The sequence below is a fragment of the Oncorhynchus keta genome, chromosome 36, assembly GCF_023373465.1.
Source record: "Oncorhynchus keta strain PuntledgeMale-10-30-2019 chromosome 36, Oket_V2, whole genome shotgun sequence".
Classification (NCBI taxonomy): Eukaryota; Metazoa; Chordata; class Actinopteri; order Salmoniformes; family Salmonidae; genus Oncorhynchus; species Oncorhynchus keta.
In genome coordinates this window covers 10,745,053-10,770,190 of record NC_068456.1, presented here as the reverse complement: position 1 = coordinate 10,770,190, position 25,138 = coordinate 10,745,053, and the positions used below count along the sequence as shown (strand labels likewise).

Sequence of the window (25,138 nt, the reverse complement as noted above, 5' to 3'; positions counted from 1 at the left end):
CTTGCCGTGTGACTCAGTAAGACATGTGGGCTGGTAGATTGAAAATACCTCAAGAGTCAGGTAGAGTAACAACTGTTCACAACTCATGTTGGAGCCTGCATAGTCAACATTTTCTGTCTATAGTTAAACATCTTGATTTTCTTGCTAACTTTTTTGGTATCTACTATACCGGACATAAAGAATTGTGCATATGCTTGTTAATGGAATAAACTTTGAATTAAAAACAAATTTACTTTGAACATTAATTCCTTCCTTGGACTCATGACCTTGACAATTTGAAGAATGTCAAAGCTAAAATCCTAAATAGCTACATTAGTGATCTACTCAAATCGGTATAGAACTTACACCTCATGAGCTTAGTTCAACTGTCATACCCCATCAGATCATAAGCTTGATTTACCTCAATGTTAATACTGTGTGTTTAGTTAACCATGTTGAGGCAAACCTATCATTTTGATATCGTGGCTGGTTAGTTCTTGCATCTATTGCTCAGCTAATGAATTTGAGTGGTTACATTTCTCTAGGCCCATGCCTGAGCTTTTTACAGAAAAAAGGCAGTGTGACCCCATTTCAATGAAGGATTCTAGCTTTAAATACATTGTTTTGAGGATGGTATTGGGAGCTGAGCATCTAGATCAAGTGGCAATGCCAGATGGGCTGTATTTACACAGGCAGCCCAACTTTTTTTCCCACTAATTGGTATTTTGGCCAGTCATATTTTTGCATTGGAGCTCATCCGTCAAGACCAATTAGTGAGAAAAAAAGATCAGAATTGGGGTGCCTGTGTAGATGCAGTCTTTGAAAACATGCTGTAGTGGTGTTAGTCCCCACAAATCAGAAGCAGGCTTGGGAGTAAGAACACTCCTGTTGGACAAGTTTGAGAAGCAAGCCGGATGCAGAGGGGTGGAGAGACATGGCAGACCACAACAGGTTACCACTGCAGTTTGACTATTTACCTAAGGATCCCTATAGTCAAATGTAGAATGATATTCTCACATAAATCACAAAAACACATTTAATAATATGAACGTGATTGGTGACAAGTGATACAGTACTTATTGAAGGATGAAAAAAGACAACTGCTTAAAAAAGGTAGTTACTGAGAAACAGCATATGCTTTTTGTTTGAAGTACATTTAGCGAAGGCATTTAAGTGATGCTAATGAAATATAGATTACTCATACAGTAGCCATCAATTCAGAAGTCACACCAAGGACATTTATGGTGACAGCTGCTCCATGATCTCTGAAGTGTGAGTGTTCTAACAGGCCACTGAGCATGGTTTTCCTAATGGTCATAGTGAAGCATCAGAACTGTTTGGCCAAGCTGTATACTACACATTTTCAAATCAAATACAGTAGAATTGTACAAAACGTTCCATTAGACCAATGGCATGTTACAACTTTCATCCAGGCACTTGCTTCTAGATAACATTGTTTCTCTCTCTCTTATGAATGCTATGGTCCAAAATTGGTACATTAATGACCGGGCACTTTACATATAGAGGAAAATATCACAGTACACATTCTATAACTCTGAAATGCAATGCTTTGTCAGTTATGGTTAAAACAAAATCCCCGTACAAGTCTTAGTAGCAAACAAAATGTGTTCTTTTTGGTTGACTGGTCGAGGCAGTAATAGACCAATCATATTCAGCAGTGTAAACTGTATGGTCATTACTGATCAACTGGGATTGGCATCTACAGTATACGTGCACATGGTGGAGTCAAAGACTAGCAGGAGTAATAGTACGCAGAGGCTAGATTCAAACACGCTTCCTTTGGCTGTTTAGACGTTGCACATGCGATCTGCCTCCGACTCGAACCCCATCTCTGCAATGTGGTAATGGGTGGGCCATGAGTCAAGCCTGATGAGACAGACTTACAGCGAGGAGAAGTAACACAAGCACTTCTCTCTTAACTAGAGAGTGAAGACGAGCTCCTCATTTGCAGGATTCAACAGGGGGCTCATTGGGAGGTGGGATCTTCACATCGGAGGGCTCCACGCCCCAGATATCCCGGGCGTACTCGCTGATGGTTCGGTCGCTGGAGAACTTGCCGGAACCCGCAATGTTTCGAATCACTGTTCTTGTCCACTCTATAGGGTTCTGAAAAGAAAACAATTGGGAAGCTCAATCAAAATGTCGGCCACAAACGACTGCCTTCTTGTTTTGTCTAGTATGATTACGGCGAGTACACAGACGATTGTCGGTCTACACGATTGTAACGGATGTGGTAATTCAGCAACCACATGGGGAACTGGTAATAGAAGCAGCTAATGGAGGTGCCGGGGTTTGCTGTAAATTGTTGCACTTTGTGACAACCCAACCGTCGAGTGCAACAGGAGCCCCAGCTGTTAATGAGACTAAAGACATGAGACGGTAACACAACACCAGGACTGGGCTGCTGACAGGTAAACGTGACATGCTGACTGCCCTGACCTCCCAATGGTAGAGAGAGAGATGGCTTTGCAGTTTGTGTTGGTATGAATGTAGACAGAGCCATATCAGACAGCACCCCCTGGTGGACTTACTAAAACTGTCAACGTAAGGGCCAGACATCACAGGCTCAAATAGACAGAAGTGTGCAAGAACAGTTCTTCAAGGTATGAAATCCATTACATATAGCCCACCTTGTAAAGCTCATTGACTCGATCTTGGCAAGTGATGTAGGCCTCATAGTCAGCAAACACTTTGAACCTGAGGTGAAGAAGCGATGCAGTGTGACAAATTCGTTCTTAGGTTTTCAAAACGTAGAGATACCACATTCATTTCAGATAATACAACAGTGATCAAGTACCCTATTGTAGGGATCGTCAACTAGATTCAGCAGAAGGACAATGTTTTTCTTGAGCGCATGGTCAGGAGGCCGGAAGATGATTACAAATCATTTACAAATTGAACGCAAAAAGCCCAACTGATAATATTTGACTAAAACAATAATTTCAAACCTTGCTTACATTTGTACACGATCACATATCCCTCTATTTTGCGTGGGAGTACTTTGGAACAGATTTACAAAATTTTAAATCACTTGGAGTGAATTTTCTGGTGTTTTTACAGTCTTATGTCCAACAATTAATACATGTTTAGCTCGGAAAACTTGGGGGGAACAAACAAAATTGGGCTAACAGCAACAAGCAAGGTCAGTTCGTCCTTGCATTCTGAAGAGCTGACAATATGCTAATAACACTGATATGTCAACAACACTGCTGTTATTCTGCTTACCTGTCATGGTTCATCAGCATGTTCACCACATCCTTGAAGAGCTCATGCTCTTTGGGACTGAAGTAGCCAGTCTGGATCTGATCTATCACCTGCCTCAGCTCTGATAGACGCTCGTAGTACTCCCTGGCATTGTACCTGGGCAGATACATTGTTTGAAGGTTGCAAGGTTATCCTTATGATGGCTAAATATTTTCCTTGTTATCTTGACTGTTAAAATGACAGATTAGCAAAAATTACATATTGGTTTTTGGTGCCAAAACTGATTTGTCATTTCGTCATTTGGGTGAAATATCCCTATAATATAAAACAGAGAAATGTCTACCGTCCAGTTTATAAGAGCACACGTTTGCCGTTGCTCTGCGTCGCTTATTTCTAAGTCTATGACAAGTCCCATTCATTCTGACACCAATCCAGTCAGCTCTTTCTCACCCTGTTTTGTCCATGGCATCCACATCCTCTACCCTCATGCCGAAGATGAAGAGGTTCTCCTCTCCGGCCTCCTCAGCCATCTCTACGTTGGCGCCGTCCATGGTGCCGATGGTGAGCGCTCCGTTCAGCATGAACTTCATGTTGCCAGTGCCAGAGGCCTCTGTTCCCGCTGTGGAGATCTGTTCTGATAAGTCAGCTGCAGGGATCACTGGAACATACAGCAGGGAGAGGCAAGGACTTAACAACAAACATACTAGGTATATCCTACCCAGCAGTGGTGTAAAGTACTGAAGTAAAAATACTTTAAAGTACCACTTAAGTCCTTTTTGGGAGTATTTATATTTTTGACAACTTTTACTTCACTACATTCCTAAACAAAATATTGTACGTTACACACAAAAGTACTCGTTACTATTTGAATGCTTAGCAGGACAGGAAAATGGTCCAATTCACACACATCAGAGAACATCTCTGGCCATCTCTACTGCCTCTTATCTGGTGGACTCACTAAACACAAATCCTTCATTTATAAATTATGTCTGAGTGTTGTTGGATTGTGCCCCTAGTTATCCATAAATTAAAAACAAGAAAATTGTGCCGTCTGGTTTGCTTAATTTAAGGAATGTGAAATGATTTATACTGTCACTTCTGATACTTAAGTATATTTAAAACCAATTACTTTTAGTCTTCCACTTGTGTGGTATTTTACTGGGTGACTTTTACTTGAGTCCATTTCTATTAAGGCATCTACTTTTACTCAAGTATGACAATTGGGTACTTTCCCCACCACTGCTACCCAGTAACATGTAGACATACTGTAGAACAACATTAAAACATTGACATAAAAACAACTGTCCAAACCATAGCGCCATACAAACAGGATTCAGGTTCCATTCTCAGTAGCCTTTCTTTCCTTCAATGATAGCAGATAGGATTGAACCCTATTCCTCACCCCTATCAAGTCCTTCCATATTGATGGTCATAAAGGAGAGGACATGAGGAAAGGAAGCCATCTGTGAATCCTTGGACAAACCATTCTCTCACCTTTCTCTGCTAGGGAGACCCTGTAGTTCTCGAGGTAGATGACCTTTAACCTGTCCCCCACCACCGGGTCGTTGTTGATCACCTGGCCCACTGCCGTGATCAACTTGATGATCATTTTGGCCATGTGGTAGCCAGGTGCAGCCTGGGTAGAGAGGACAGCGTCAACAGTTGGATATTGATGAGGGAAAAAAATGTCTGAATGACTAACTCATCTTACATCGAATATAAAGTATCACAAACAAGTCAACAGATCAGTTATAACATTTCATTTTCAAAATACTATTTCCATGGTGACTGATTGTGCCATATACCTCAGATGTCTAGCTACATACCTTTCCTCCAATTATCACAGTCCTGGGAACAAAGTGTTTAGAGGGGTCCTTTTTAATCCCTGTAGAGAAATATTATAATTTACTCCATTTCCCTCAGCTCAGTTAACTGGGATCCCAAGTGGCGCAACAGTTTGAGGCACTGCATCTCAGTGCTAGAGGCGTCACTACAGACCCTGGTTCGATTACAGGCTGTATTACAGCCAGCCTTGATTGGGAGTCCCATAGGGCGGCGCACAATTGGCCCATCATTGTCTGAGTTAGGGTTTGGCCTGGGTAGGCCATCATTGTAAATAAGAATTGTTCTTAACTGACTTGCCTAGCTTAAAGGTTAAATTAAAATTAAAAACGGTTACACAGCCAGAGGGCAGTGTACACCTACTACTGGGATCTCTGTCCAAATTGCCCAGAACCAAAATGACTGTGTCACTCGAGATTACTATACAAACAGCAGTGGGCTTTCACTGCCACAATGATGTTCTTATGAACAGATTTTTGTCTAATGATTTACTCAATAGAAGTTGCCTGAATTAAATGTGTTTACATTTTTTTTATTTAACTAGGCAAGTGAGTTATGAACAGATTCTTATTTACAATGGACGGCCTACCCCAGCCAAACCTTCCCCGAACCCGCATGACACTGGCCCAATTTTGCGCCGCCCTATGGGACTCCCGGTCATGGCCGGTTGTGAAACAGCCCGGGATCGAACCAGGCTCTGTAGTGACGCCTCCAGACCGAGCTGCGCCACTCAGGAGCCTTAAATCATTAGGGATTTAAAACACTGAGCCCTTTGGGTTGCTGAAAGTGCTGGCTGTGCAACCAGTCTCCACTGTGCAAGTTGTTTGAAGTATGAGATTTCTGTTGGCACTAACATCACCCCATATTATGAGGTGTGGAGGAGCTCTTACGGTTGTAGAAGGTGATGATGTGGAGGACGTTGAGCAGTTGTCTCTTGTACTCATGGATTCTCTTCACATGGATGTCAAAGATGGACTCAGGGTTGATCTTCACCTCATACTCCTTCTCCAGGTAGGCTGCAAACTTCTGCTTGTTCTCCTGTAATAACACACAGAGGGGCATTTAAAGGTGGAAGGGGTTTCCCAAGACTGGCCACGACACCAGATTGTATCAACTCTATATTCTTGTGTTTATGGGAGAAAGAAATAATGGGTTGAGATGTTAAGAGCGTGGAACTGAATGAGCAGCTACCTGTTTTACATTGGCGATGTCACAAATGAAAGCATCTTCATCAATGAAGTCCAGTAGTTTCCTCAGCTGGAAGAGGTCTGTCAAGAAGTCGTCTCCAATTTTCTACAGTGAAAACAAAAAGCATAAATAGTTACCATAGTCATATAATTGAATTTGAGCATGTGGACACAGTGTGCAGAGTCTTTTGTGGTCTTGAATAACCACATACTGATCAGTGTCAACACAACAAAGGGTAGACATTAGTTCATTGGGTGTGCAGGACTACTAACCCACAATGAGGTTCATTCCCCAGCAGGTAGCACCAAAAAAAAAAAAAGACACTCTGAGGTACTCTGTACTCTAGCTCTGTAAAAATCTGTTACCTCAGCGATGAGGTCAGCCAGGCCTGGGTTACACAGCAGCAGCCAGCGGCGAGGAGTGATACCATTGGTCTTGTTCTGGAACTTCTCTGGCTCCACCTCATAGAAGTCCTTGAAACTGAGGACGGAGAGACATACAACCATATATCAGGCACACAACAAGTTAGTTGATCAGTGGATGTCTTTCTGATAGACTCGTTCAACGCAACAGGAATGTCAACGTCGCTGGAAAGCTAATAAAACAATACTCCAGGTTTGCCTGGAAATTGTTTTGTGTAAAGCTGCCACCATCACCACCTATTTCAGTAAGACTTATTTCATAATCAAACGTGAATTCAGGTCAAACACTAACACAGTGTTCTTGACGATTTCAGAGTGGATCCGGGCGACCCCGTTGACAGCGTGGGAGCCCACCACACACAAGTGGGCCATGTTGATCCTCTTGGGGTCTCCCTCCTCGATCAGGGACATCCTCCTCAGGCGGTCATTGTCCCCTGGGAACATGGCAGCGATCCTCTGAGAGGACACAGAGAATCAACTCATAAGTACGCAGACATATAGTCCCAACTTGCATTTGTGTGCTGCTGATTACTAATATAAAAAGGTAAAGTTACACTGAGCGCAGATCTGTGGAAAGAAACAAGACAGCACTCCAAAAGGAGGGGACGAGGGGGGATCCTTCAGAGCACAGAAAAAGATCCACACTCTGGATAAGCTTGTTCAAGCACCCAGTATCAAAAGCACGTACCAAGTCGAGATGAATGATAATATCTCCCATTTCAGAGCAGCAGAAATCAGCCTTCTTTGTCCCGAGACAGTGAGTGGACACAGAGGGCTTACTTGGAGGTGGAGGTGGTTGATCTCATAGATGATCTGCAGGTGGCGAGGCAGCAGCTTCTCAAACAGGTTGATGGGCCAGCGCTCCAGGGCCTCAGGCAGGACGGTGTGGTTGGTGTAGGCACAGGTCTGACGCGTCACCTCCCAAGCCTGGAACACACAGGGGACGGCGTAAGGAGAGAAGAGAAAAGGCATCGCAGGTCAACAATGTCTATACAATGAAAGTGCATCCGAATCAGTTCAATCACAAAACATGTTTGTTGATTGAATTAGGATAAATAACTAATACTGTACATATACAGGTGCAATGGAAATTGCATGTACTGTACAATGTAACAGATGTATATCAATAAATGGTGATTCCTAGCCAACTGTATTATTTCTTCAAGTAGAAGGAAGTTTTCCCTGAGGAGGGAAGCATTGCCCAATACACAGGCTCCACCAAAGCTCAACACGCTGGATCAGTTCAGTTACAGCGTCACGATGACTTGGCAAAACCACCCTGCTCAAACAATGCTGCCCCAAAACAGCTCTGGTTTCCAGTTCAACCAGAGTTCATACTGGGACACAGTCCCACACCTAAGCAGTCCTACCATCTACACAGCCATCTCACTTGGTACGGTTTGTCTGACTGTCATAGTGAGTGCCAGGCCTGGGATATTATTTTCCCAGTACTTTACAACTGATCCATCCTGAGAATAAAATATTTTCTCACGGGTAACCCGGTATTTCCCACCAAAACCTGAAGTGTCCTTCAAAAGCATATAAATAGGCCTGTCTGGATTTGATTAGAGCTTTGATCAAGCCTGATGCTACCTGAGCCTGATGACCCTTTCATTAAATACATTCTATGAGCCCTACATTAAAAACACATTTTAAAATCCTAAGCGATTGTGCCGTTATCCAATACATATATGATGTATAGGCTACTGCACATTCCATACGACAGAAAAACATGAAAGCCCATAGATGTAGATAGCTATATGCTCTCTTGGGTAAATAAACCATGGCTTGTATTCATGGGTGCCAAGGGAAGCCAGGCTTCCCAAAAAAAACAAATCAGATTTATATTTAGTCTCTCTGTGTCTCACAATTTTCCTTCAACTCGCAAATGGCTGAATGTATCTCACCGGAGAAAGCATCCGAGTGAGTTAAACAGCGCCCCTCTGTCTATAGGTTTCCATCTGATGCGGTCTGGTCCAAATATTTATGACATTGTTGAGGCCCGTATCATTGAATGCGAATGCAAATGCAATAGAAGCCAGCGAGCATTTGGCCTCCCTTGATAAACCCCCCACAAAAATAGCCAATCAGCGTTGCGCTAAACAGAGTAAACTCAACTGTGAATGGTCCTGTCGCACCAAAAAAAGTGTCAAGGGAAGACAGTTTGGATTTGGTGTCATTCCTTTCAAATCGCATTGAGGAATACGTCATTGACAGAAACATCTTGAATTGTTGCATCTTGTTGTGTTGTTGTCCTCCAGGGGCTAGCTAGCTATTGGCCCTTTCCTAAATTAGCCATGGATGGGTATAGGGATTCTGATCCAATCATTAATTCATATATTGTTCCCCTGGCCTGAGAGGATGGAAGTTCAATATGTAGAAGGCTAATGTTAACTAGCTAGGGGTGCCCATGACAAGAACTTAGGCTAGCGAGCAAGCATTTTAGTCAGGTAGCCTAGGACAACAGAAAATAAAAGCATGTACTGACAGAGTGATGGACTGTTTTGTCAACATGAAAGAGAAGAGGGTGGCATTGGCATTTCTCTACAAGTAGGCCGAGTCAACATGTTTTGCTACTTGCACAAATGTGTACGCACACGCAGTCACATGCACAGAAATCAGAACCATGGAACATTATATTTATCCTACATTGATAGGACTAAATTGTTTCGGGTATCTTCTAGTTGTCACTTTTAGTTGTCATTAAGCAGAGGTGATCTGATTATGTTGAAATGGTGCTGGATTAATGGAGGCAGCTCCTGTTTTCCTTGCGACTTAGGGTGACTCTCTGTGGTTCTAAATCAATAGTTGCTTAGTGGTCCGAAAATATCGGAAACAAACTTGCTTGACCGTGCTGAAGGTAATGTAAATGCTTGTTACATGCAATATGGTGGCTCTCCAGTTTTGTGATGAAACAAAAATGTGTGGTGTAACTCATTCTGCCACTGTGTCTTCTTATTGTCTTGGCACTTCTGAAAGATATATATATATTTACACACACACACACAAACACCTCACAGTTGCAAGGCATATGAACCAACAGGTTGTAGAGCGAACAACGCAATTGTCACGAGACATAGGTTGTAATACGGCTTTTTCTTCTGGCTTCGCCAGGGATTTTACCCAAAGGTACACCTCCAATTGACTCAAATGATGTCAATTAGCCTATCAGAAGCCATGACATCCCTTTCTGGAATTTTCCAAGCTGTTTAAAGCCACAGTCAACTTAGTGTATGTGAACTTCTGACCCACTGCAATTGTGATCCAGTGAATTAGAAGCAAAATAATCGGTCTGTAAACAATTGTTGGAAAAAGTGTGTGTGTCATGCACAAAGTAGATGTCCGGACTTGCCAAAACTATAGTTTTAATGACTCCAACCTAAGTGTATGAACTTCCTACTTCAAATGTATATTTCTCAATCTTCAACAGGTCTATGTATTTTGGATGCCATTTCAGATGGAATTGATGGAGAGAGAGAGAGAAAGACTGCTCACACAACAATATTCAAGTGATAGTCTGTTTAAAACAAAAACTGCAGCTGCAATTAAAAACAATATACATCTTTACAATAAAAAGGGGACCCCCGAAAGGAGATGTGTAAATTAGGCATTCAGTCCTTATATTACTGTATCATAGGCTATGCTGCAGCAGATGTAGACCTACCTGTCACAAGAAAAAAAAACATGAGATAAGTCTATATGCATTGTGAAAGTGCACTACATACGGAGGAGATGGGCTGTCAACACGAGCGTTGATGATTGATCAGGCAGACCACAGAAGCAAGTTTAAGACATCGCATATAATTTAACAGTTCCATTTTACATCATGCTGTTGATATAAATAAATGTATTAAAATTCACTGGTTTCCCTCAGTTATTTATCCCGGGTAAAGAGAATGGTTTTTGGTGGCAAATCTCGGTAACTGGGTTCCCGCCATTCAACCCTAGCCTGGGAGAATACGTTACCTTGTCCCAGTCCAACTTCTCCAGATCCACTAGGATCCTCATCAGCTCAGGGATGGCCAAGGCAGGGTGGGTGTCATTCAGCTGGATGGCTACCTACCAGTGGATGGAGAGAGTGTCAGTCATGGCCATGGTTTAGGCCTCACTCCCCCCTATCTGAGAGATCTACTGCAGCTCTCATCCTCCACAACACCCGTTCTGCCAATCACATTCTGTTAAAGGTCCTCAAAGCACACACATCCCTGGGTCGCTCGTCTTTTCAGGTCGCTGCTGCTAGCGACTGGAACGAGCTGCAACAAACACTCAAAACTGGACAGTTTTATCTCAATCTCTTCATTCAAAGACTCAATCATGGACACACTTACTGACAGTTGTGGCTGCTTTGCGTAATGTATTGTTGTCTCTACCTTCTTGCCCCATGTGCTGTTGTTTGTAGCCATAATATTTATACCATGTTTTGTTGCTACCATGTTGTGTTGCTACCATGCTGTGTTTTCATGTGTCGCTGCCATGCTATGCTGTTGTCTTAGGCCCCTCTTTATGTAGTGTTGCAGTGTCTCTTGTCGTGAGGTGTGTTTGTCATTATATATATATATATATATATTTTTTTTTTTATTACATCCAGCCAGTCCCCGCAGGAAGCCTTTTGGTAGGCCGTCATCGTAAATAATAATTTGTTATTAACTGACGTGCCTAGTTAAATAAAGGATAAATAAAATAAAAATTGGTTGTACTAATTGTAAAATGTGTAATATTAAAGGTTGTGTATGGGATTTGAGGAACAGTAATAAGGTTGGGTTTATCAAAGAAAAAAAACAATTGACAGCTCAAAATTGGATATAGTGAAATACAATACCTTCTCTGGGAAGGTCTCAAAGGAGGTCCTGACAGGGTCTCTGCAGCCAAACTTAGAAGACTTGAAGCGGCGGATGATGTCCTGCAGTGTGGCGGCCACCACAAAGTACTCTTGCTTCAGACGCAGCTCCTTGCCCTCAAAGAACTGAGCACACACACACTTTAGAATGATAACACAGTCTATTCTCAAAGCAATCACTCAAGGGCAAGTTGACCCCATGTGGTGAATACCTAGCATCAGTTTAGCGTCGGACACAGATTTGCAGACGTTATCGCAGGTGCAGTGAAATGCTTGTGAATAAATAGTATATTCAAAGCATTCGGAAGGTATTCAGACCCCTTCACTTTTTCCACATTTTGTTACGTTACAGCCGTATTCTTAAATGGATTAAATAGTTGTTTCCCCCCCCCCAATACCCCATAATGATAAACCAAAAATAGATTTAGACATGTTTGCAGATGCATAAAAAACTAAACTGAAATATCACTTTTACTTAAGTATTCAGACCCTTTAATCAGTACTTTATTGAAGCACATTTGGCAGCGATTACAGCCTCAAGGCTTCTTGGGTATGCCAAGCTACAAGCTTGGCATACCTGTATTTGGCAAGTTTCTCCCATTCTTCTCTGCAGATCCTCTCAAGCTGTCAGGTTGGATGGGGTGCGTCGCTGCACAGCTATTTTTCAGGTCTCTCCAGAGATGTTAGACCGGTATCAAGTCTTGGCTCTGGCTGGGCCCCTCAAGGATAGTCAGAGACTTGTCCCGAAGCCACACCTGCGTTGTCTTGGCTGTGTACTTAGGGCCGTTGTCCTGTTGGAAGGTGAACCTTCGCCCCCAGTCCGAGGTCCTCTGGAGCAGGTTTTCATCAAGGATCACTCTGTACTTTGCTCCGTTCATCTTTGCCTCGATTCAGACTAGTCTCCCAGTCCCTGCCGCTGAAAAACATGCCCATGGCATGATGCTCCCGTGCTTCACCGTAGCGATCAGAATGGCTAGGTGATGAGGGTACCTGGTTTCCTCGAGACGTGACGCTTGGTATTCAGGCCAAATAGTTCAATCTTGGTTTCATCAGACCAGAGAATCATGGTCTGAAAATCCTTTAGGTGCCTTTTGGCAAACTCCAAGCGGGCTGTCATGTGCCTTTTACTGAGAAGTAGATTCCTGTCTGGCCACTCTACCATAAAGGCCTGATTGGTAGAGTGCTGCAGAGATGGAAGAACATTCCAAAAGGACAACCATCTCCACAGAGGAACACTGGAGCCCTGTCAAAGTGACCATTGGGTTCTTGGTCACCTTCCTGACCAAGGCCCTTCTTCCCCAATTGCTCAGTTTGACTGGTTGCCAGCTCTAGGAAGAGTCTTGGTGGTTCCAAAATTCTTCCATTTAAGAATGAAAGCCACTGTGTTCTTGGAGACCTTCAATGCTGCAGACATTTTTTGGTACCCTTCCCCAGATCTGTGACTCGACACAATCCTTTTTCGGAGTTCTACGGACAACTCCTTCATACTCTGGGAATATGGCTGAATATAAACCGTGTAGTTATTCCCTCCGCAAGGCAATCAAACAAGCAAAATGCCGGTACAGGGACAAAGTGGAGTCGCAATTCAATGGCTCAGACACGAGACACGGCTGGAGACACGGGTCTACAGTAAATCACAAAAAGACTACAAAACGAAAACCAGCCACGTCACTGAAACCGACATCACGCTTCCAGACAAACTAAACACCTTCTTTGCACGCTTTGAGGATAATACCGTCATGGCCCGCTAACAAGGACTGCACCCCCCGAGGCCTACGCGAGTAAAGATTTAAACGTGTTAACACTAGCAAGACTGCTGACCCAGACGACATCCCTAGCCGCATCCTCAGAGAATGCGCAGACTAGCTGGCTGGTGTGTTTCCAGACATATTCAATCGCTTCCTATCCCAATCTGCTGTCCCCACATGCTTCAAGAAAGCAACAATGACTGAACTAAATGACTACAGTCCCGTAGCACTCACTTCTGTCATCATGAAGTGCTTTGAGAGACTAGTCAAGGATTATATCACCTCCACCTTACCGGTCACCCTAGACACACTTCAGTTTGCATACCGCCCCAACAGGTACACAGACGATGCAATCGCCATCACACTGCCCTATCCCATCTGAACAAGAGGAATATCTATGTAAGAATGCTGTTCATTGACTACAGCTCAGCCTTCAACACCATAGTACCCTCCAAGCTCATCAAGCTGGAGGGCCTCGGTCTCAACCCCAACCTACGCAATTTTGTCCTGGTCTTTGACGGGCCGCCCGCAGGTGGTGAAGGTAGGAAACATCACTTCGCTGACCCTCAACACTGGGGACCCACAAGGGTGCGTGCTCAGCCCGCTCCTGTAATCCCTGTTCATCCACGACTGCGTGGTCATGCATGCCTCCAACTCAATCATCAAGTTTGCAGACGACACAACAGTAGTAGGCTTGATTACCAATAATGATGAGACGGCCTACAAGGGAGGTGGTGAGGGCCCTCGGAGCGTTGTCAGGAAAAACAACCTCTCACTCAGCACCAACAAAAGAAAGGAGATGAACGTGGACTTCAGGAAAGAGCAGAGGGAGCACCCTCTAGCCACAAAGTGAAATGGTCCACCCACACGCAACAACGCCTCTTCAACCTCAGGAGGCTGACATTTTGGGCTTGTCATCCAAAACCCTGAAACTTTTAGATGCACAATCGAGATCATCCTGTCGGGCTGTATCGCAGCCTGGTACGGCAACAGCACCACCCTCAACTGAAAGGCTCTCCAGAGGGTGTTGCGGTCAGCACAACGCATCACTGGGGGCAAACTATCTGCCCTCCATGACACCTACAGCACCCAAAGTCACAGGAAGGCCAAAAAGATCATCAAGGACAACAACCACCCGAGCCACTGCCTGTTCACACCGCTACCATCCAGAAGGCGAGGTCAGTACAGCTGCATCAAAGCTGGGACCGAGAGACTGAAAAACAGCAATCACTAACTCAGAGGCTGCTGCCTACATTGAGAACCAATCACTGGCCACTTCAATAAATTGATCACTAGTCACTTTAAACAATGCCACTTTAATAATGTTTACATATCTTACATTAGTCATATCATATGTATATACTGTATTTTATACCATCTATTGCACCTTGCCTATGCCGCTCGGCCATCACTCATCCATATATTTACATGTACATATTTTCATTGACCCCTTTAGATTTGTGTGTATTAGGTAGTTGGGGAATTGTTAGATTACTTGTTAGATATTACTGCACTGTCGGAACTAGAAGCACAAGCATTTCACTGCACTCACACATGGATAGCAGATATTAATGCATGTGACCAATAAAATTTGATTTGCTTGGTTTATGCTCTGAGGGGACCTTATATAAACAGGTGTGTGCCCCTTTCCAAATCATGTCCAATCAATTGAATTTACCACAGGTGGACTCCAATCAAGTTCTAGAAACAGAAACAGGATGCACCCGAGCTCAATTTTGAGTATCATAGCAAAAGGTCTGAATAAAAGTTATAAATATAAATATATATATAAATATATAAATATATATATATAAATATATAAATATAAATATATATTGTTTTTATATTTTTTATATGGACAAAAAAATCTAAAAACCTGTTTTTGCTTTGTCATTATAGTGTATTGTGTGTAGATTGATGAGGATTCTTTACAATTTAATCCATTTTAAAAACAAGGCTGTAACGTGACAAAAGTGAAGGGGTCTGCACTGTATCACACTACCATGTCAGATACAGCAGGAGTATGTATGAGAGGCACGGGTTGAACCAACTTTTACCAAATGCTGCTTTTATTTAACCAAGGGATAAACTGGGGCAGGCATAGACCTCTGCTCCACCCATACTAACTATGCTACACATATCTACATGCATCTTGAGTAATACCATTCTCAGTAGATGTTGAGCAACCTTGCGGTTTCCTCATCCTAACTTGAACAGCTGATGTGCTTCACGTTACACATCGGAGTCTGCAGCACTGAGGAGATTGCGCGGACACCGCCACAACACATCCCTTATGACCTTATTAGGTCGTGGCTGGAGAGAACACACCACCCCCATGTGGCCTAGTGAATGCCTTTTTCCTCACACACTATTGCTGTGTCATTTTCACTTTGAGCACTTGCAGAATGTCATCTCTACTCCATAAGGGTTACATAGATACTCACATTGTCGTTGGGATAGAGGACGCGTGAGATGTTCTCAGCCAGGTTGCGGTCTAACACAGCTTCAATGTAGTCACCAACATTGACTGCACAAGAGAGAGGGGACCATTTAAAATGATACAGTATTTCAATTATACATCAGCAACCTGTCAAGGTTGAGGACAATCTTTTCTCCAAAGGCTTTAGGCAGCTTGGCTGTTGTGGGTCCTGCTGTGGCTGAGCAGTATAGGTACACAGTATAAAACAGCATAGATGATCTACACCTCACTTTGAAGAAGGGGTTTATAACTGATCCTAATGCAATTGAGTAGTGGTTGAAAGAAAGGTCACGAGAGATGTGACTTGTAGGTTTGTCCCTTGCTGTAACCACTCGTCGATTACATGAGCCCAGTTGTTTCTCATGGCTACACATGCTTGCATGGTAAACATTAACTCAACCAAACCTGCCTCTCATGCTCATCTAAATACAGCTTGGAAGACCACACACACACTTCACTTCACTTGGAGAATGGCACACCATCTTAGTATTATGTCATGTCACAGCATTTGAAATGGGATCCAGTGTTGAATTTCTCAGCTGAGCGTGGCCAACTTCATTAAGGATTTCTGCACAACAGTAGAGAGTTCCTGGAAACAGTCAGCGTAGAAAGCGCCCTAAGCTCCATGTCCTAAGAGGGTCGTATCCATGGGTAATGTTGGCAGGCTGCCCTCTCCCCTCCCCCACCAATGGGGCAATGGCATTGTGTTGGCACAGGGGGCAACACTTTGTATTCCAAACAGCTTCTTTTTAAAGGTAACCATCCCCACCACCCCCCCCCCTCCCCCATTGCCACTCTTTGCATCAATACCCATTAATCTTGGCCTGATGTTATATCAGCATAATTTCCCTGGCTCTCTGTCCACATGCCATATAAGAGGAGAAACCAAGAACCCAGAATAATAACTACTGCAGGCCAGATGGCTTTGTAAGTAATAAATATTATACAAAGAAAAAAGAAAAATCTGGATATATTTTCCATAAATAAATCCTTAGAACCTCAAAAGAAATGTCTATCTGTGCAAAACTGGACTCGCAGTTCAAGGCTGGGCTCAAGGTCTACATTCCACAGTTCTCTAGAGATTAATTAGCTCCCATAGACAGCAATATAACTTCCATTATCAATTGTGACGAGCGTGTTCTTAACATAGGCCTAAGCAAGGTGTCTTTCAGGCACCTGAGTGTATCAGCTACAGTTGGATTAAAGTTTCTGAGTAGTGTTACCAACCTCTATTGACAACAGGCTAGATATCTTAACACCTAAACAGATCTATGCTAAAAATGGGCATGGAGACATACATTCCTGCAGGTTGAAGTCAATGGGTGCCTTGGCAGACCACAGTCTCATGGTGTTAACTGTGTTGTTCTTAAATCCAGGCACAGGAGTGTCATAAGGCATGGCCAGGACAACCTAGGGAACAAAGAAAAAAAAAGTATTAGGAGAAATTAAATGGGGAAACAGAGAATTTAGAAGAGAAATGCCGATCGATTCAAATGTTTTGTCTGGGATCACATGGTGCATGTGTACACGTGTGTCTGGTGCACAGACTCACCTGGGTGTCCACCCACTTTACACCCTCTGCTGTTTGCTCCACTCGGCCATAGAAATGCACAGGGAGCATGTACTCTGGACGAGCCTTCTCCCACGGGTTCCCATACCGCAGCCAATCATCAGCCTCCTCCACCTGAGAGGGAACACAAATATGTAAGGATGCAATATCACAATAACCGCTAAATGTAACCAAGAATGAATGCCATGCTCCATTACCTGCCAGCCATTGGAGATCTTCTGGTTAAAGATGCCAAACTCATAGCGGATACCATAGCCATAGGCTGCCAGGCCTAGAGAGGCCATGGAGTCCAGGAAACAAGCTGAAATGGAAGAACGTGTGAAGGTCCATGTCTTATGGTATGCTCTACTTACATTTGCCTGCGTTGGGTGAGATGTTCGAGTTTACAAAGATCATGTTCGAATGTCTGAGTGTCACAAGGAATTTGTGACAAAGAGTGTTTGAAGCCTTACCTGCAAGGCGGCCCAGTCCCCCATTCCCCAAGCCAGCATCCTCCTCGATCTCCTCCAGCTCCTCTATGTCCAAGCCCAGCTGGTCAACAGAGAACTCATTAGAAACATCTCCTATACAGCCCCAGGCATACATCAGCAACAGGTGCCAATAGAGTTTGACATGAACTTGAGTAACCCTTGTCTGCATTGTAGAAACTTCAAGCACAAGTAGTCCTAATAAGCCTACTGTTAAGGTTTGAATTGAAGCAATAGACACAGCAGTATGTAGCCTACTTGCAGGTTGGTTGGTGTGTGGTATTTTTTTTAATCATACACTTGTAACATCATGTTCCTTGTAGATTGTGTTCTGATGAAGAACAATGAGGAAATAAAACAAATATAGGCCTACATTTCTCTACTGAGTGAGAACAGACTGCTGTTGACTCTCCCAATGTAGGCCTCCTCGTCTACACAACGTGGCCAACAGACCTCACACTTGCAGGCTGTGATGCCTTGTTTTTCATAGGGAGATTCTCTTTTAACTTAGTGCAAATAAAAAGGGTGCACTGTCCTGAACAAGAAGATTGTGAAAAGCTACAGACACTGTACATTAGGTCTAAATCTCATGTTGCTTTTGAGGAGACCACATTGTCTAGGTCTCCTTATCAGGTATTACACTGAGAAACTATACGAGAGGCATGGTAGCCTCTGCGCCAGTATCTGTCAGTTAGAGATGTCAACCATGAGTCTGGCGGGTCTCCTCTCGATCGCCCACGGAGGCTCCAATTCAAACTCACAGACAGCTCTGCAAGCGTTATGTCAAAATGTGTTAGTTATTCACCAAATATGGATTTTTGCTGAGCAACTATCTTAAATGTACTCCCGTTACGGCCAGTATGTACTTCCAAAAAAGGTCTATATAAAAAAATATAAAAGCAACCGGGAAAATAAATAATCTTTGGCACTTCCAATGTATTAGGCTGTTGTAGACTTCCAACCTGCACTGTAATGACGGATTTAAATTGGAGGTGCCGAATAGGCATGTTTTCGGTTGCGTGTACATTTTTATTTAGACCTTTTTTGGAAGTACATACTGGCCGTAACAGGGGTAAATGTATTAGTTATTCCCAAATATGGATTGTCGCTGAGCAACTAACTCATTTTAACATTATAACGCTTACAGAGCTGTCTAATGCGAGTTTGAATCGGAGCTTCCAGGGCTTTGGAGTGGAGACATGTCATACTCATGGTTGACATCTCTAACGTTCAGATACTGGGACAGGCAGCCTCAGTAAACAGTCTGTACTGATAGTCTCTAAAACATCACCAGCAAAGGCACCTTAATCATGAGAACGAGGGTTACAGCTATTAGCATTAAAGACGTGCTCTGGAACTTTGGTGACTAAAGATTTTATAAACCTCCCGTTTTGGGCTGGATGTGTCAATGTGTAGTACAAACATGCATAATCTATGAGTAGAATTACGGTCTCACTTTAATTGGCCACGAAACCCCTAGTTTGAAAGCAACTGTTTTTCTAGAAGCTGTGCTGCATCATTTTCCCAAAATGTTCCCACACATAGGCCAGCCCCCCTAGCAGTTTGAGATCTAGCTAATGAGCTTCAGCCCCTCAACATTTGAGTGACAGCTAGCAAGATGTACACACAGCAAAACAAGAGCTTGCATTGAAGTGGTACACAGTTTCACACTTTTTGGCTGTAGAGCGCTACTTTCAGAACTAGTGACTAAAAAGCATTCAAAAATATTGAAGAAACTATTTAAATCCCCATTGAAAGTTAAAACAAAGGGAGGCCTTATAAAACATGTATTGTATGAATGGTAAAATGACACCCCCCTCCCCTCCCCTCCCAGTCAGAACACAGTGAGCTTCAGTGCTGGAGCTGGACTGTGACACTGGTGATGAAAGCATTGTACCTGGGAGAGACACTAATAAGCCCATCACACAAAGTCAGGTCTGATTTTGGACTAGGGATGGATACGTGGGGAGTTGAGGCCCACATCTTCATCCTGACTGTATGGCAGGAGGTACGGTTTTTATTTTATTTTTTAAAGACACTGGCAGTGCAGGTGTATGGTTTTACCTGGTAGATGGCTTCATCGCAGGCATTCTGCAGGCCCAGGTTGATCATGGTGTTCTGAAGGGTCCGACCCATGTAAAACTCCAATGATAGATAGTGGATCCTCTGAAGATGACAGATGGGTTTCAGCATTTCAGAGATGTGTAGACAGTCAAAGAAATGGTTTGGAAAAAAATCTGTGCTACAGACTTGAGAAAAGTTGGGTCAGCATGACGTCATAAACCACCAACACGCAGTACTGCAGACCCTCTGCTCAGCACTTGGTCACTTGTAGCCTAACGCATCTCAGATTATTCACTGCTCCGACTATTCCCCCTCAGTCCTCCACCACCCTCACCACCCCCCAGAAAGGAAGCAATACCATCAGGTCATTGGCACTGTTCAGAATCAGAACCCATGCAAAGCTATGCTAAGGAACGTGTCAACTTGATTGTTGCCAGAGCAGGAGGGAAAAAATAATTTCTCAGATGAGGGACTGTTTAGTTCCACACAATGGATGGCATGGGGATATACCGTATGCAAGAATTTAGCTCTGAACAACACACGGTTGAAAAGCCAACAGGTTTTTCTGTTATTCATTCAAAGCCATCACCCTGCCCATAAGGTCTGGAACTGGCCTTTGTCTCAGATCACGTGCATTGGTAGAATCTTTTGTTAGAGAGAACATTACATTATGCTGCTGGGATCTTTAGGTTTGGCTGGAGCTCAGTGCTTTGTCACCACCGCAGCTGCTATTTTACTGATTCTACTGCATTGATTGCTCTTGTAACGGATGTGAAACGGCTAGCTAGTTAGCGGTTGTGCGCGCTAAATAGCGTTTCAATCGGTGACGCCACTTGCTCTGAGACCTTGAAGTAGTGGTTCCCCTTGCTCTGCAAGGGCTGCGGCTTTTGTGGAGCGATGGGTAACGATGCTTCGTGGGTGACTGTTATTGATGCGTGCAGAGGGTCCCTGGTTCGCGCCCGGGTATGGGTGAGGGGACAATCTAAAGTTGTACTGTTACACTCTCTCTGAATTCAAATAATTCCCTTTCCAAGTTAAAGGGAAGACTATGGCAGACAGACAATAGTTAGCCTGTAGAGAAGTGTATACATTCACTCTGTGATGCAGGTTATGCAATATCTGGCATGTTTCCAGCACGTTCATGCACAGATGTGTAAAAAGGGTATGTCCACAATAAAATATGGACAACCTCTAGTTAGGTTTTGAAAAAATATTCATAAACTAAACTGAATAATTAAGACAAACCAAACGCCCATGTCTCTTTCACTATTGCAAGAGAAAATGTAGATGCTGATAAAGAAACACTCAATCTGTAGTTTTGTCTTGATCCAGCATACTGAACAGAATATTGGATAATAAAGGCTATTGGTAGCCCATTCAAATAGATGGTAAATGTTAAACATCATACATACAGTCTATTCGCAAAGCTGTCTGCTGCCTGAGGAGATCAAATCAAATTTGATTTGTCAAATGCTTCGTAAACAAGTGTAGACTAACAGTGAAATGCTTACTTACTACCCAACAACGCAGAAAGAAAAGTGATAGAATAGTAAAACAATAACATGAGGAATAAATACATAATGAGTAAAGAGAACTAGGCTATATTTCACTGACGCTTCAATGCTGCCAAAATACTATTGTCTAAACGCAAATACGCCTCGCACATGATACAGTTGGAATCTAACTTTCTTATAATCAAGAAATACTTTTTCAAATACTAAAGATACACTTTTACTGTACGCAGTTTAGGAAAGTTGCACTCAGCTGCATTTGAGAAACACAGGAAAAGTGGAATGGTCCAATGTAAATGCCTGCGCAAGGTGGGAGGATGTGTCGCTTCGCTTAGTAAGTGTATATTTTGTATTTTAAATATTTTTTTCTCGATATGAAAGTTAGGTTCCAAAAGTTTTCCAACCCCGTATCGCAGGTGAGGCGTATTTGCGTTTAGATAGAGCGTCGGGGTTAAACAAAGCATCGGGTGTGTACTTCGCGAGGGAGCAGGCTGTGATCAGTACCATCAACTGAGAACTTAAGGGGGGCCGGCTGTAAACTGGGTATACCCCACTTGGGTTCTTGAGAGCTATGCTATTGGTAGCCGAATGCCTGGAAGTAGATATTCACCGGTGTGTTAAATTACTACTCAGCCTGGTCTCAGACTAGACGTAACATAGTAAAATGTAAATCAGAGACACTCAAATTAGTAGGATATGTAATGTTTGATTTGGTTACATAAGACAGATTGTTACGGGCCTCCCGGGTGGTGCAGTGGTTAAGGGCGCTGTACTGTAGCGCCAGCTGTGCCATCAGAGTCCCTGGGTTTACGCCCAGGCTCTGTCGTAACCGGCCGCGACCGGGAGGTCCGTGGGGCGACGCACAATTGGCCTAGCATCGTCCGGGTTAGAGAGAGCTTGGTCGGTCGGGATGTCCTTGTCTCATAGCGCACCAGCGACTCCTGTGGCGGGCCGGGCGCAGTGCGCGCTAACCAAGGTTGCCAGGTGCACGGTGTTTCCTACGACACATTGGTGCGGCTGGCTTCCGGGTTGGATGCGCGCTGTGTTAAGAAGCAGTGCGGCTTGGTTGGGTTGTGTATCGGAGGACGCATGACTTTCAACCTTCGTCTCTCCCGAGCCTGTACGGGAGTTGTAGCGATGAGACAAGATAGTAGCTTCTACAACAATTGGATACCACGAAATTGGGGAGAAAAAGGGGTAAAAATTCACTCAATTGTTTTTTTAAAGACATGGTTACTCATGGCAAAAAACAAAAGTAGGGTGATTGGTCAGGGTGGATGGCTGCGAGTTTGAATCTCATCATGGACAACTTGAGCATTTTAGTAACCTTTCAACTACTTACTACCTTTTAGAGCTACTTTGCAACTACTTAGCATGTTAGTTAAAAAAAGAAAAACTTCCCCTAACCCCTTTAGCTAACCCAACTCCTAAACTGAACTCTTAGCCTAGCTAACATTAGCCAGCTAGCTAACGTTAGCCACCATGCTAGAATTCAAAACATATTTTTCCAAATTCGTAACATATCATATATACGAAATGGGAGATGGACATTCACAAATTAATATATACAATATGAAAAGTAAAGTACACTAAATGAAGTGTTTCGGATTTACGTACAGAATATTATGAAATGCTCTGAGACCAGGTTACAGCCACCACTAGGAAGCTGATACAATTTTGAACAAAATAATGATTTTTCATACAGTCTATGGAAACAACTCATTGCAGTAAATTGGGTATCCTCTTCTACACATACAGGCCATCTGGGAATAATCAAATAGAAACTTGCATGAAGAGCAGACCAACAATACAAATAACCACTGATTTCAAAATGCAACTGGACACATTGCATGTGCAACAAAGTAACAAGGAAACCGAATCCCATACACTTCCTGTAAACTTTCGGGAGATGTTTTCGCCTTTACCTTTGGATCTTTTTCATAATAATATTGCTGAGTGCGGATCCATCTCCCAACGAGGTGGTCCCTGACTGTGTGAGCCAGGGCGAAGTAGTAATCCCGAGGGGTGGCTACATTGCGATCTTTGACAAGAGTGAAGTGAAGATGCCTGTTGAAACTTTTCTTGATTTCTACGACATCGCCCAACCCTGCAATGCCACGCACGCTGATCTGTTTTCTCTTTTCATGATCACTCAGTGGGCTGCTCATAGCTTCAGATAAACTCTACCCGAATTGATTAGAAGTTGAGTTGAGAAGATCCACGCCTGATAGCCCTTGGTGGCAGACAGTTGGTTCCTAGAAGGAAAAAAACTACATCGAAACACACCCCTTAATTGTATCAGTTTGGATTGATTGTAAAGGGAAGTGTGTTCGCACTTGTCTCTTATTGGTCAATCTGTGCGAAAAAGAAAACGTCTTGACGTCAGATCTAGAGCGTCGCGTCGATGTCGACGTCTTAATGTTCTGTAATAGTATAGTCACAGACAGAAGTGGGAATTCTAATGTTTGGTATAATCTAGCTACTTACACGTGTTATTAGTGTTTTTTTTATAGCTCAATGGTTATGGTACTGATTTATGGTATGTCGGGGCCATTTAGCTATAAAATCGGGAATGATGGTCTGTTTCCGCTTCGTTGTGGCTAGATCGTCTTACAGCACCATCTAGTGAGTGTCGGGGACGACAGTTGTTGACGACTAGCATTGTAGATAAACCTAACCACAGAGTTTCTAAACCTGTCTTTGGCCTAAACACTTTCCAATAGCCGACGCGTCCATACGGGTAGTTGAAGCTAAGCGCTTCCCAAAAGGAAATTCAAATACATTGCCGAAATTATATAACCTAATTAGCCTTCTCCTGTCTATACAGAAATACATTAAATCATTAACATAGGCTAGCCTACTAAAGCATGATTTGGCCAGAGGATCATTAGCCTCTTTAAAAAAATACAATGTGGATTGTTTTAAATTGTATTACCTACAGTTGGAAAGAAACGCAGCGCTCACTGCAAATACCAAATAGATGATTGTTGACTTGAGACTGTCAATGAAATGTAGTGTATTGCTGTAAAGAGAAGACGATGAAACGACTGTAATCTCTCTTTTAGTTGCAAAAAAATGCAACTTAATTGTGAGAACAACAGTATAGCCTCTTGGCACCAGCGGGAGAGCATAGGCATCCCCGGCAAGCGCACTGTGCATAGCCAGTTCAATCATTATCAAAGTTGTGCCTCTCCTTCTCATAGACCTATGGATAATGTCGTTTTTATTGATCTGTTTGTCAGTGTCAACAGAGATGACAGAAATGTTTTTCAACAGAATCGGCAGAATGAATACACCCTGATCACACAAACATAGTTCACTTTCATAGCAGCCACATTGTATTAATTCTAGCCTCTATGCACTCTCCTCCTCTCACCTTTTCCCTTCGCTTGTGGACTTCAATGAACAACACATCAGCTGTATGTGACCAGGCAAAAAAAAACTTTCCAAGCCAATCCATGTCATAACCGCTACACACAGCCTACATCGTTGTCCCCATATTAGCTAACGTAACATCTTAATCAACATAGCTAATAGAGCAAATTCGTTAGTAAACCCGCTACAGTCATGCAGTAACCTTACAGCTTATAGTCAGTTAGCAGTTAGACCGGTGGGCCCCGGTGGCAATAAATTAATAAAACCAAAAGCTTTGACTTGGAAGAGTTCCAGTGTTGTGTTGGATAGTTGTAGCCAGCTAGCTAACATAGCATCCATCTGTTTGAGCCAGGTGTTTGAGTAGCTAAACTAGCCAGCCTCATTTGCTAGCTAAATAAGTGAAATTGAAAGTGAACAAAATTACATCTCTC

The 25,138-nt window shown here is 43.1% G+C and overlaps 1 protein-coding gene across 2 annotated transcripts; it reads right to left on the bottom strand.

Annotated features, from left to right (window-relative positions):
* Positions 1 to 997: 997 nt before the first annotated feature.
* pygb (phosphorylase, glycogen; brain) lies at positions 998 to 23,662 on the bottom strand. Of its 2 annotated transcripts, none has more exons than XM_035754118.2 (20): positions 23,258 to 23,662; positions 19,822 to 19,923; positions 17,743 to 17,821; positions 17,488 to 17,591; positions 17,273 to 17,404; positions 17,019 to 17,130; positions 15,686 to 15,768; positions 11,476 to 11,619; positions 10,623 to 10,715; positions 7,437 to 7,583; positions 6,949 to 7,112; positions 6,600 to 6,714; positions 6,238 to 6,339; positions 5,937 to 6,084; positions 5,031 to 5,089; positions 4,699 to 4,840; positions 3,655 to 3,862; positions 3,226 to 3,360; positions 2,631 to 2,697; positions 998 to 2,106 (listed from the first exon to the last, which is right to left on the bottom strand). In XM_035754118.2, the coding sequence occupies exons 1-20, from the start codon at positions 23,498 to 23,500 to the stop codon at positions 1,942 to 1,944; spliced, it is 2,544 nt and encodes an 847-aa protein (XP_035610011.1). In that variant the 5' UTR covers positions 23,501 to 23,662; the 3' UTR covers positions 998 to 1,941. The 2 variants fall into 2 exon arrangements, with proteins under 2 accessions (XP_035610011.1, XP_052354419.1); XM_052498459.1 differs by lacking the exon at positions 23,258 to 23,662 and adding an exon at positions 21,737 to 21,837.
* Positions 23,663 to 25,138: the final 1,476 nt, after the last annotated feature.

Coding starts and splice junctions, on each gene's coding strand:
- pygb (XM_035754118.2), bottom strand. CDS start 23,500: ATGAGCAGCCCACTGAGTGATCATGAAAAGAGAAAACAGATCAGCGTG. Junction 17,822..19,821: donor GCGATGAAGCCATCTACCAG/GTAAAACCATAC, acceptor TCTGTTGACCAG/CTGGGCTTGGACATAGAGGA. Junction 17,131..17,272: donor TAAAGTGGGTGGACACCCAG/GTGAGTCTGTGC, acceptor TTTGTTCCCTAG/GTTGTCCTGGCCATGCCTTA.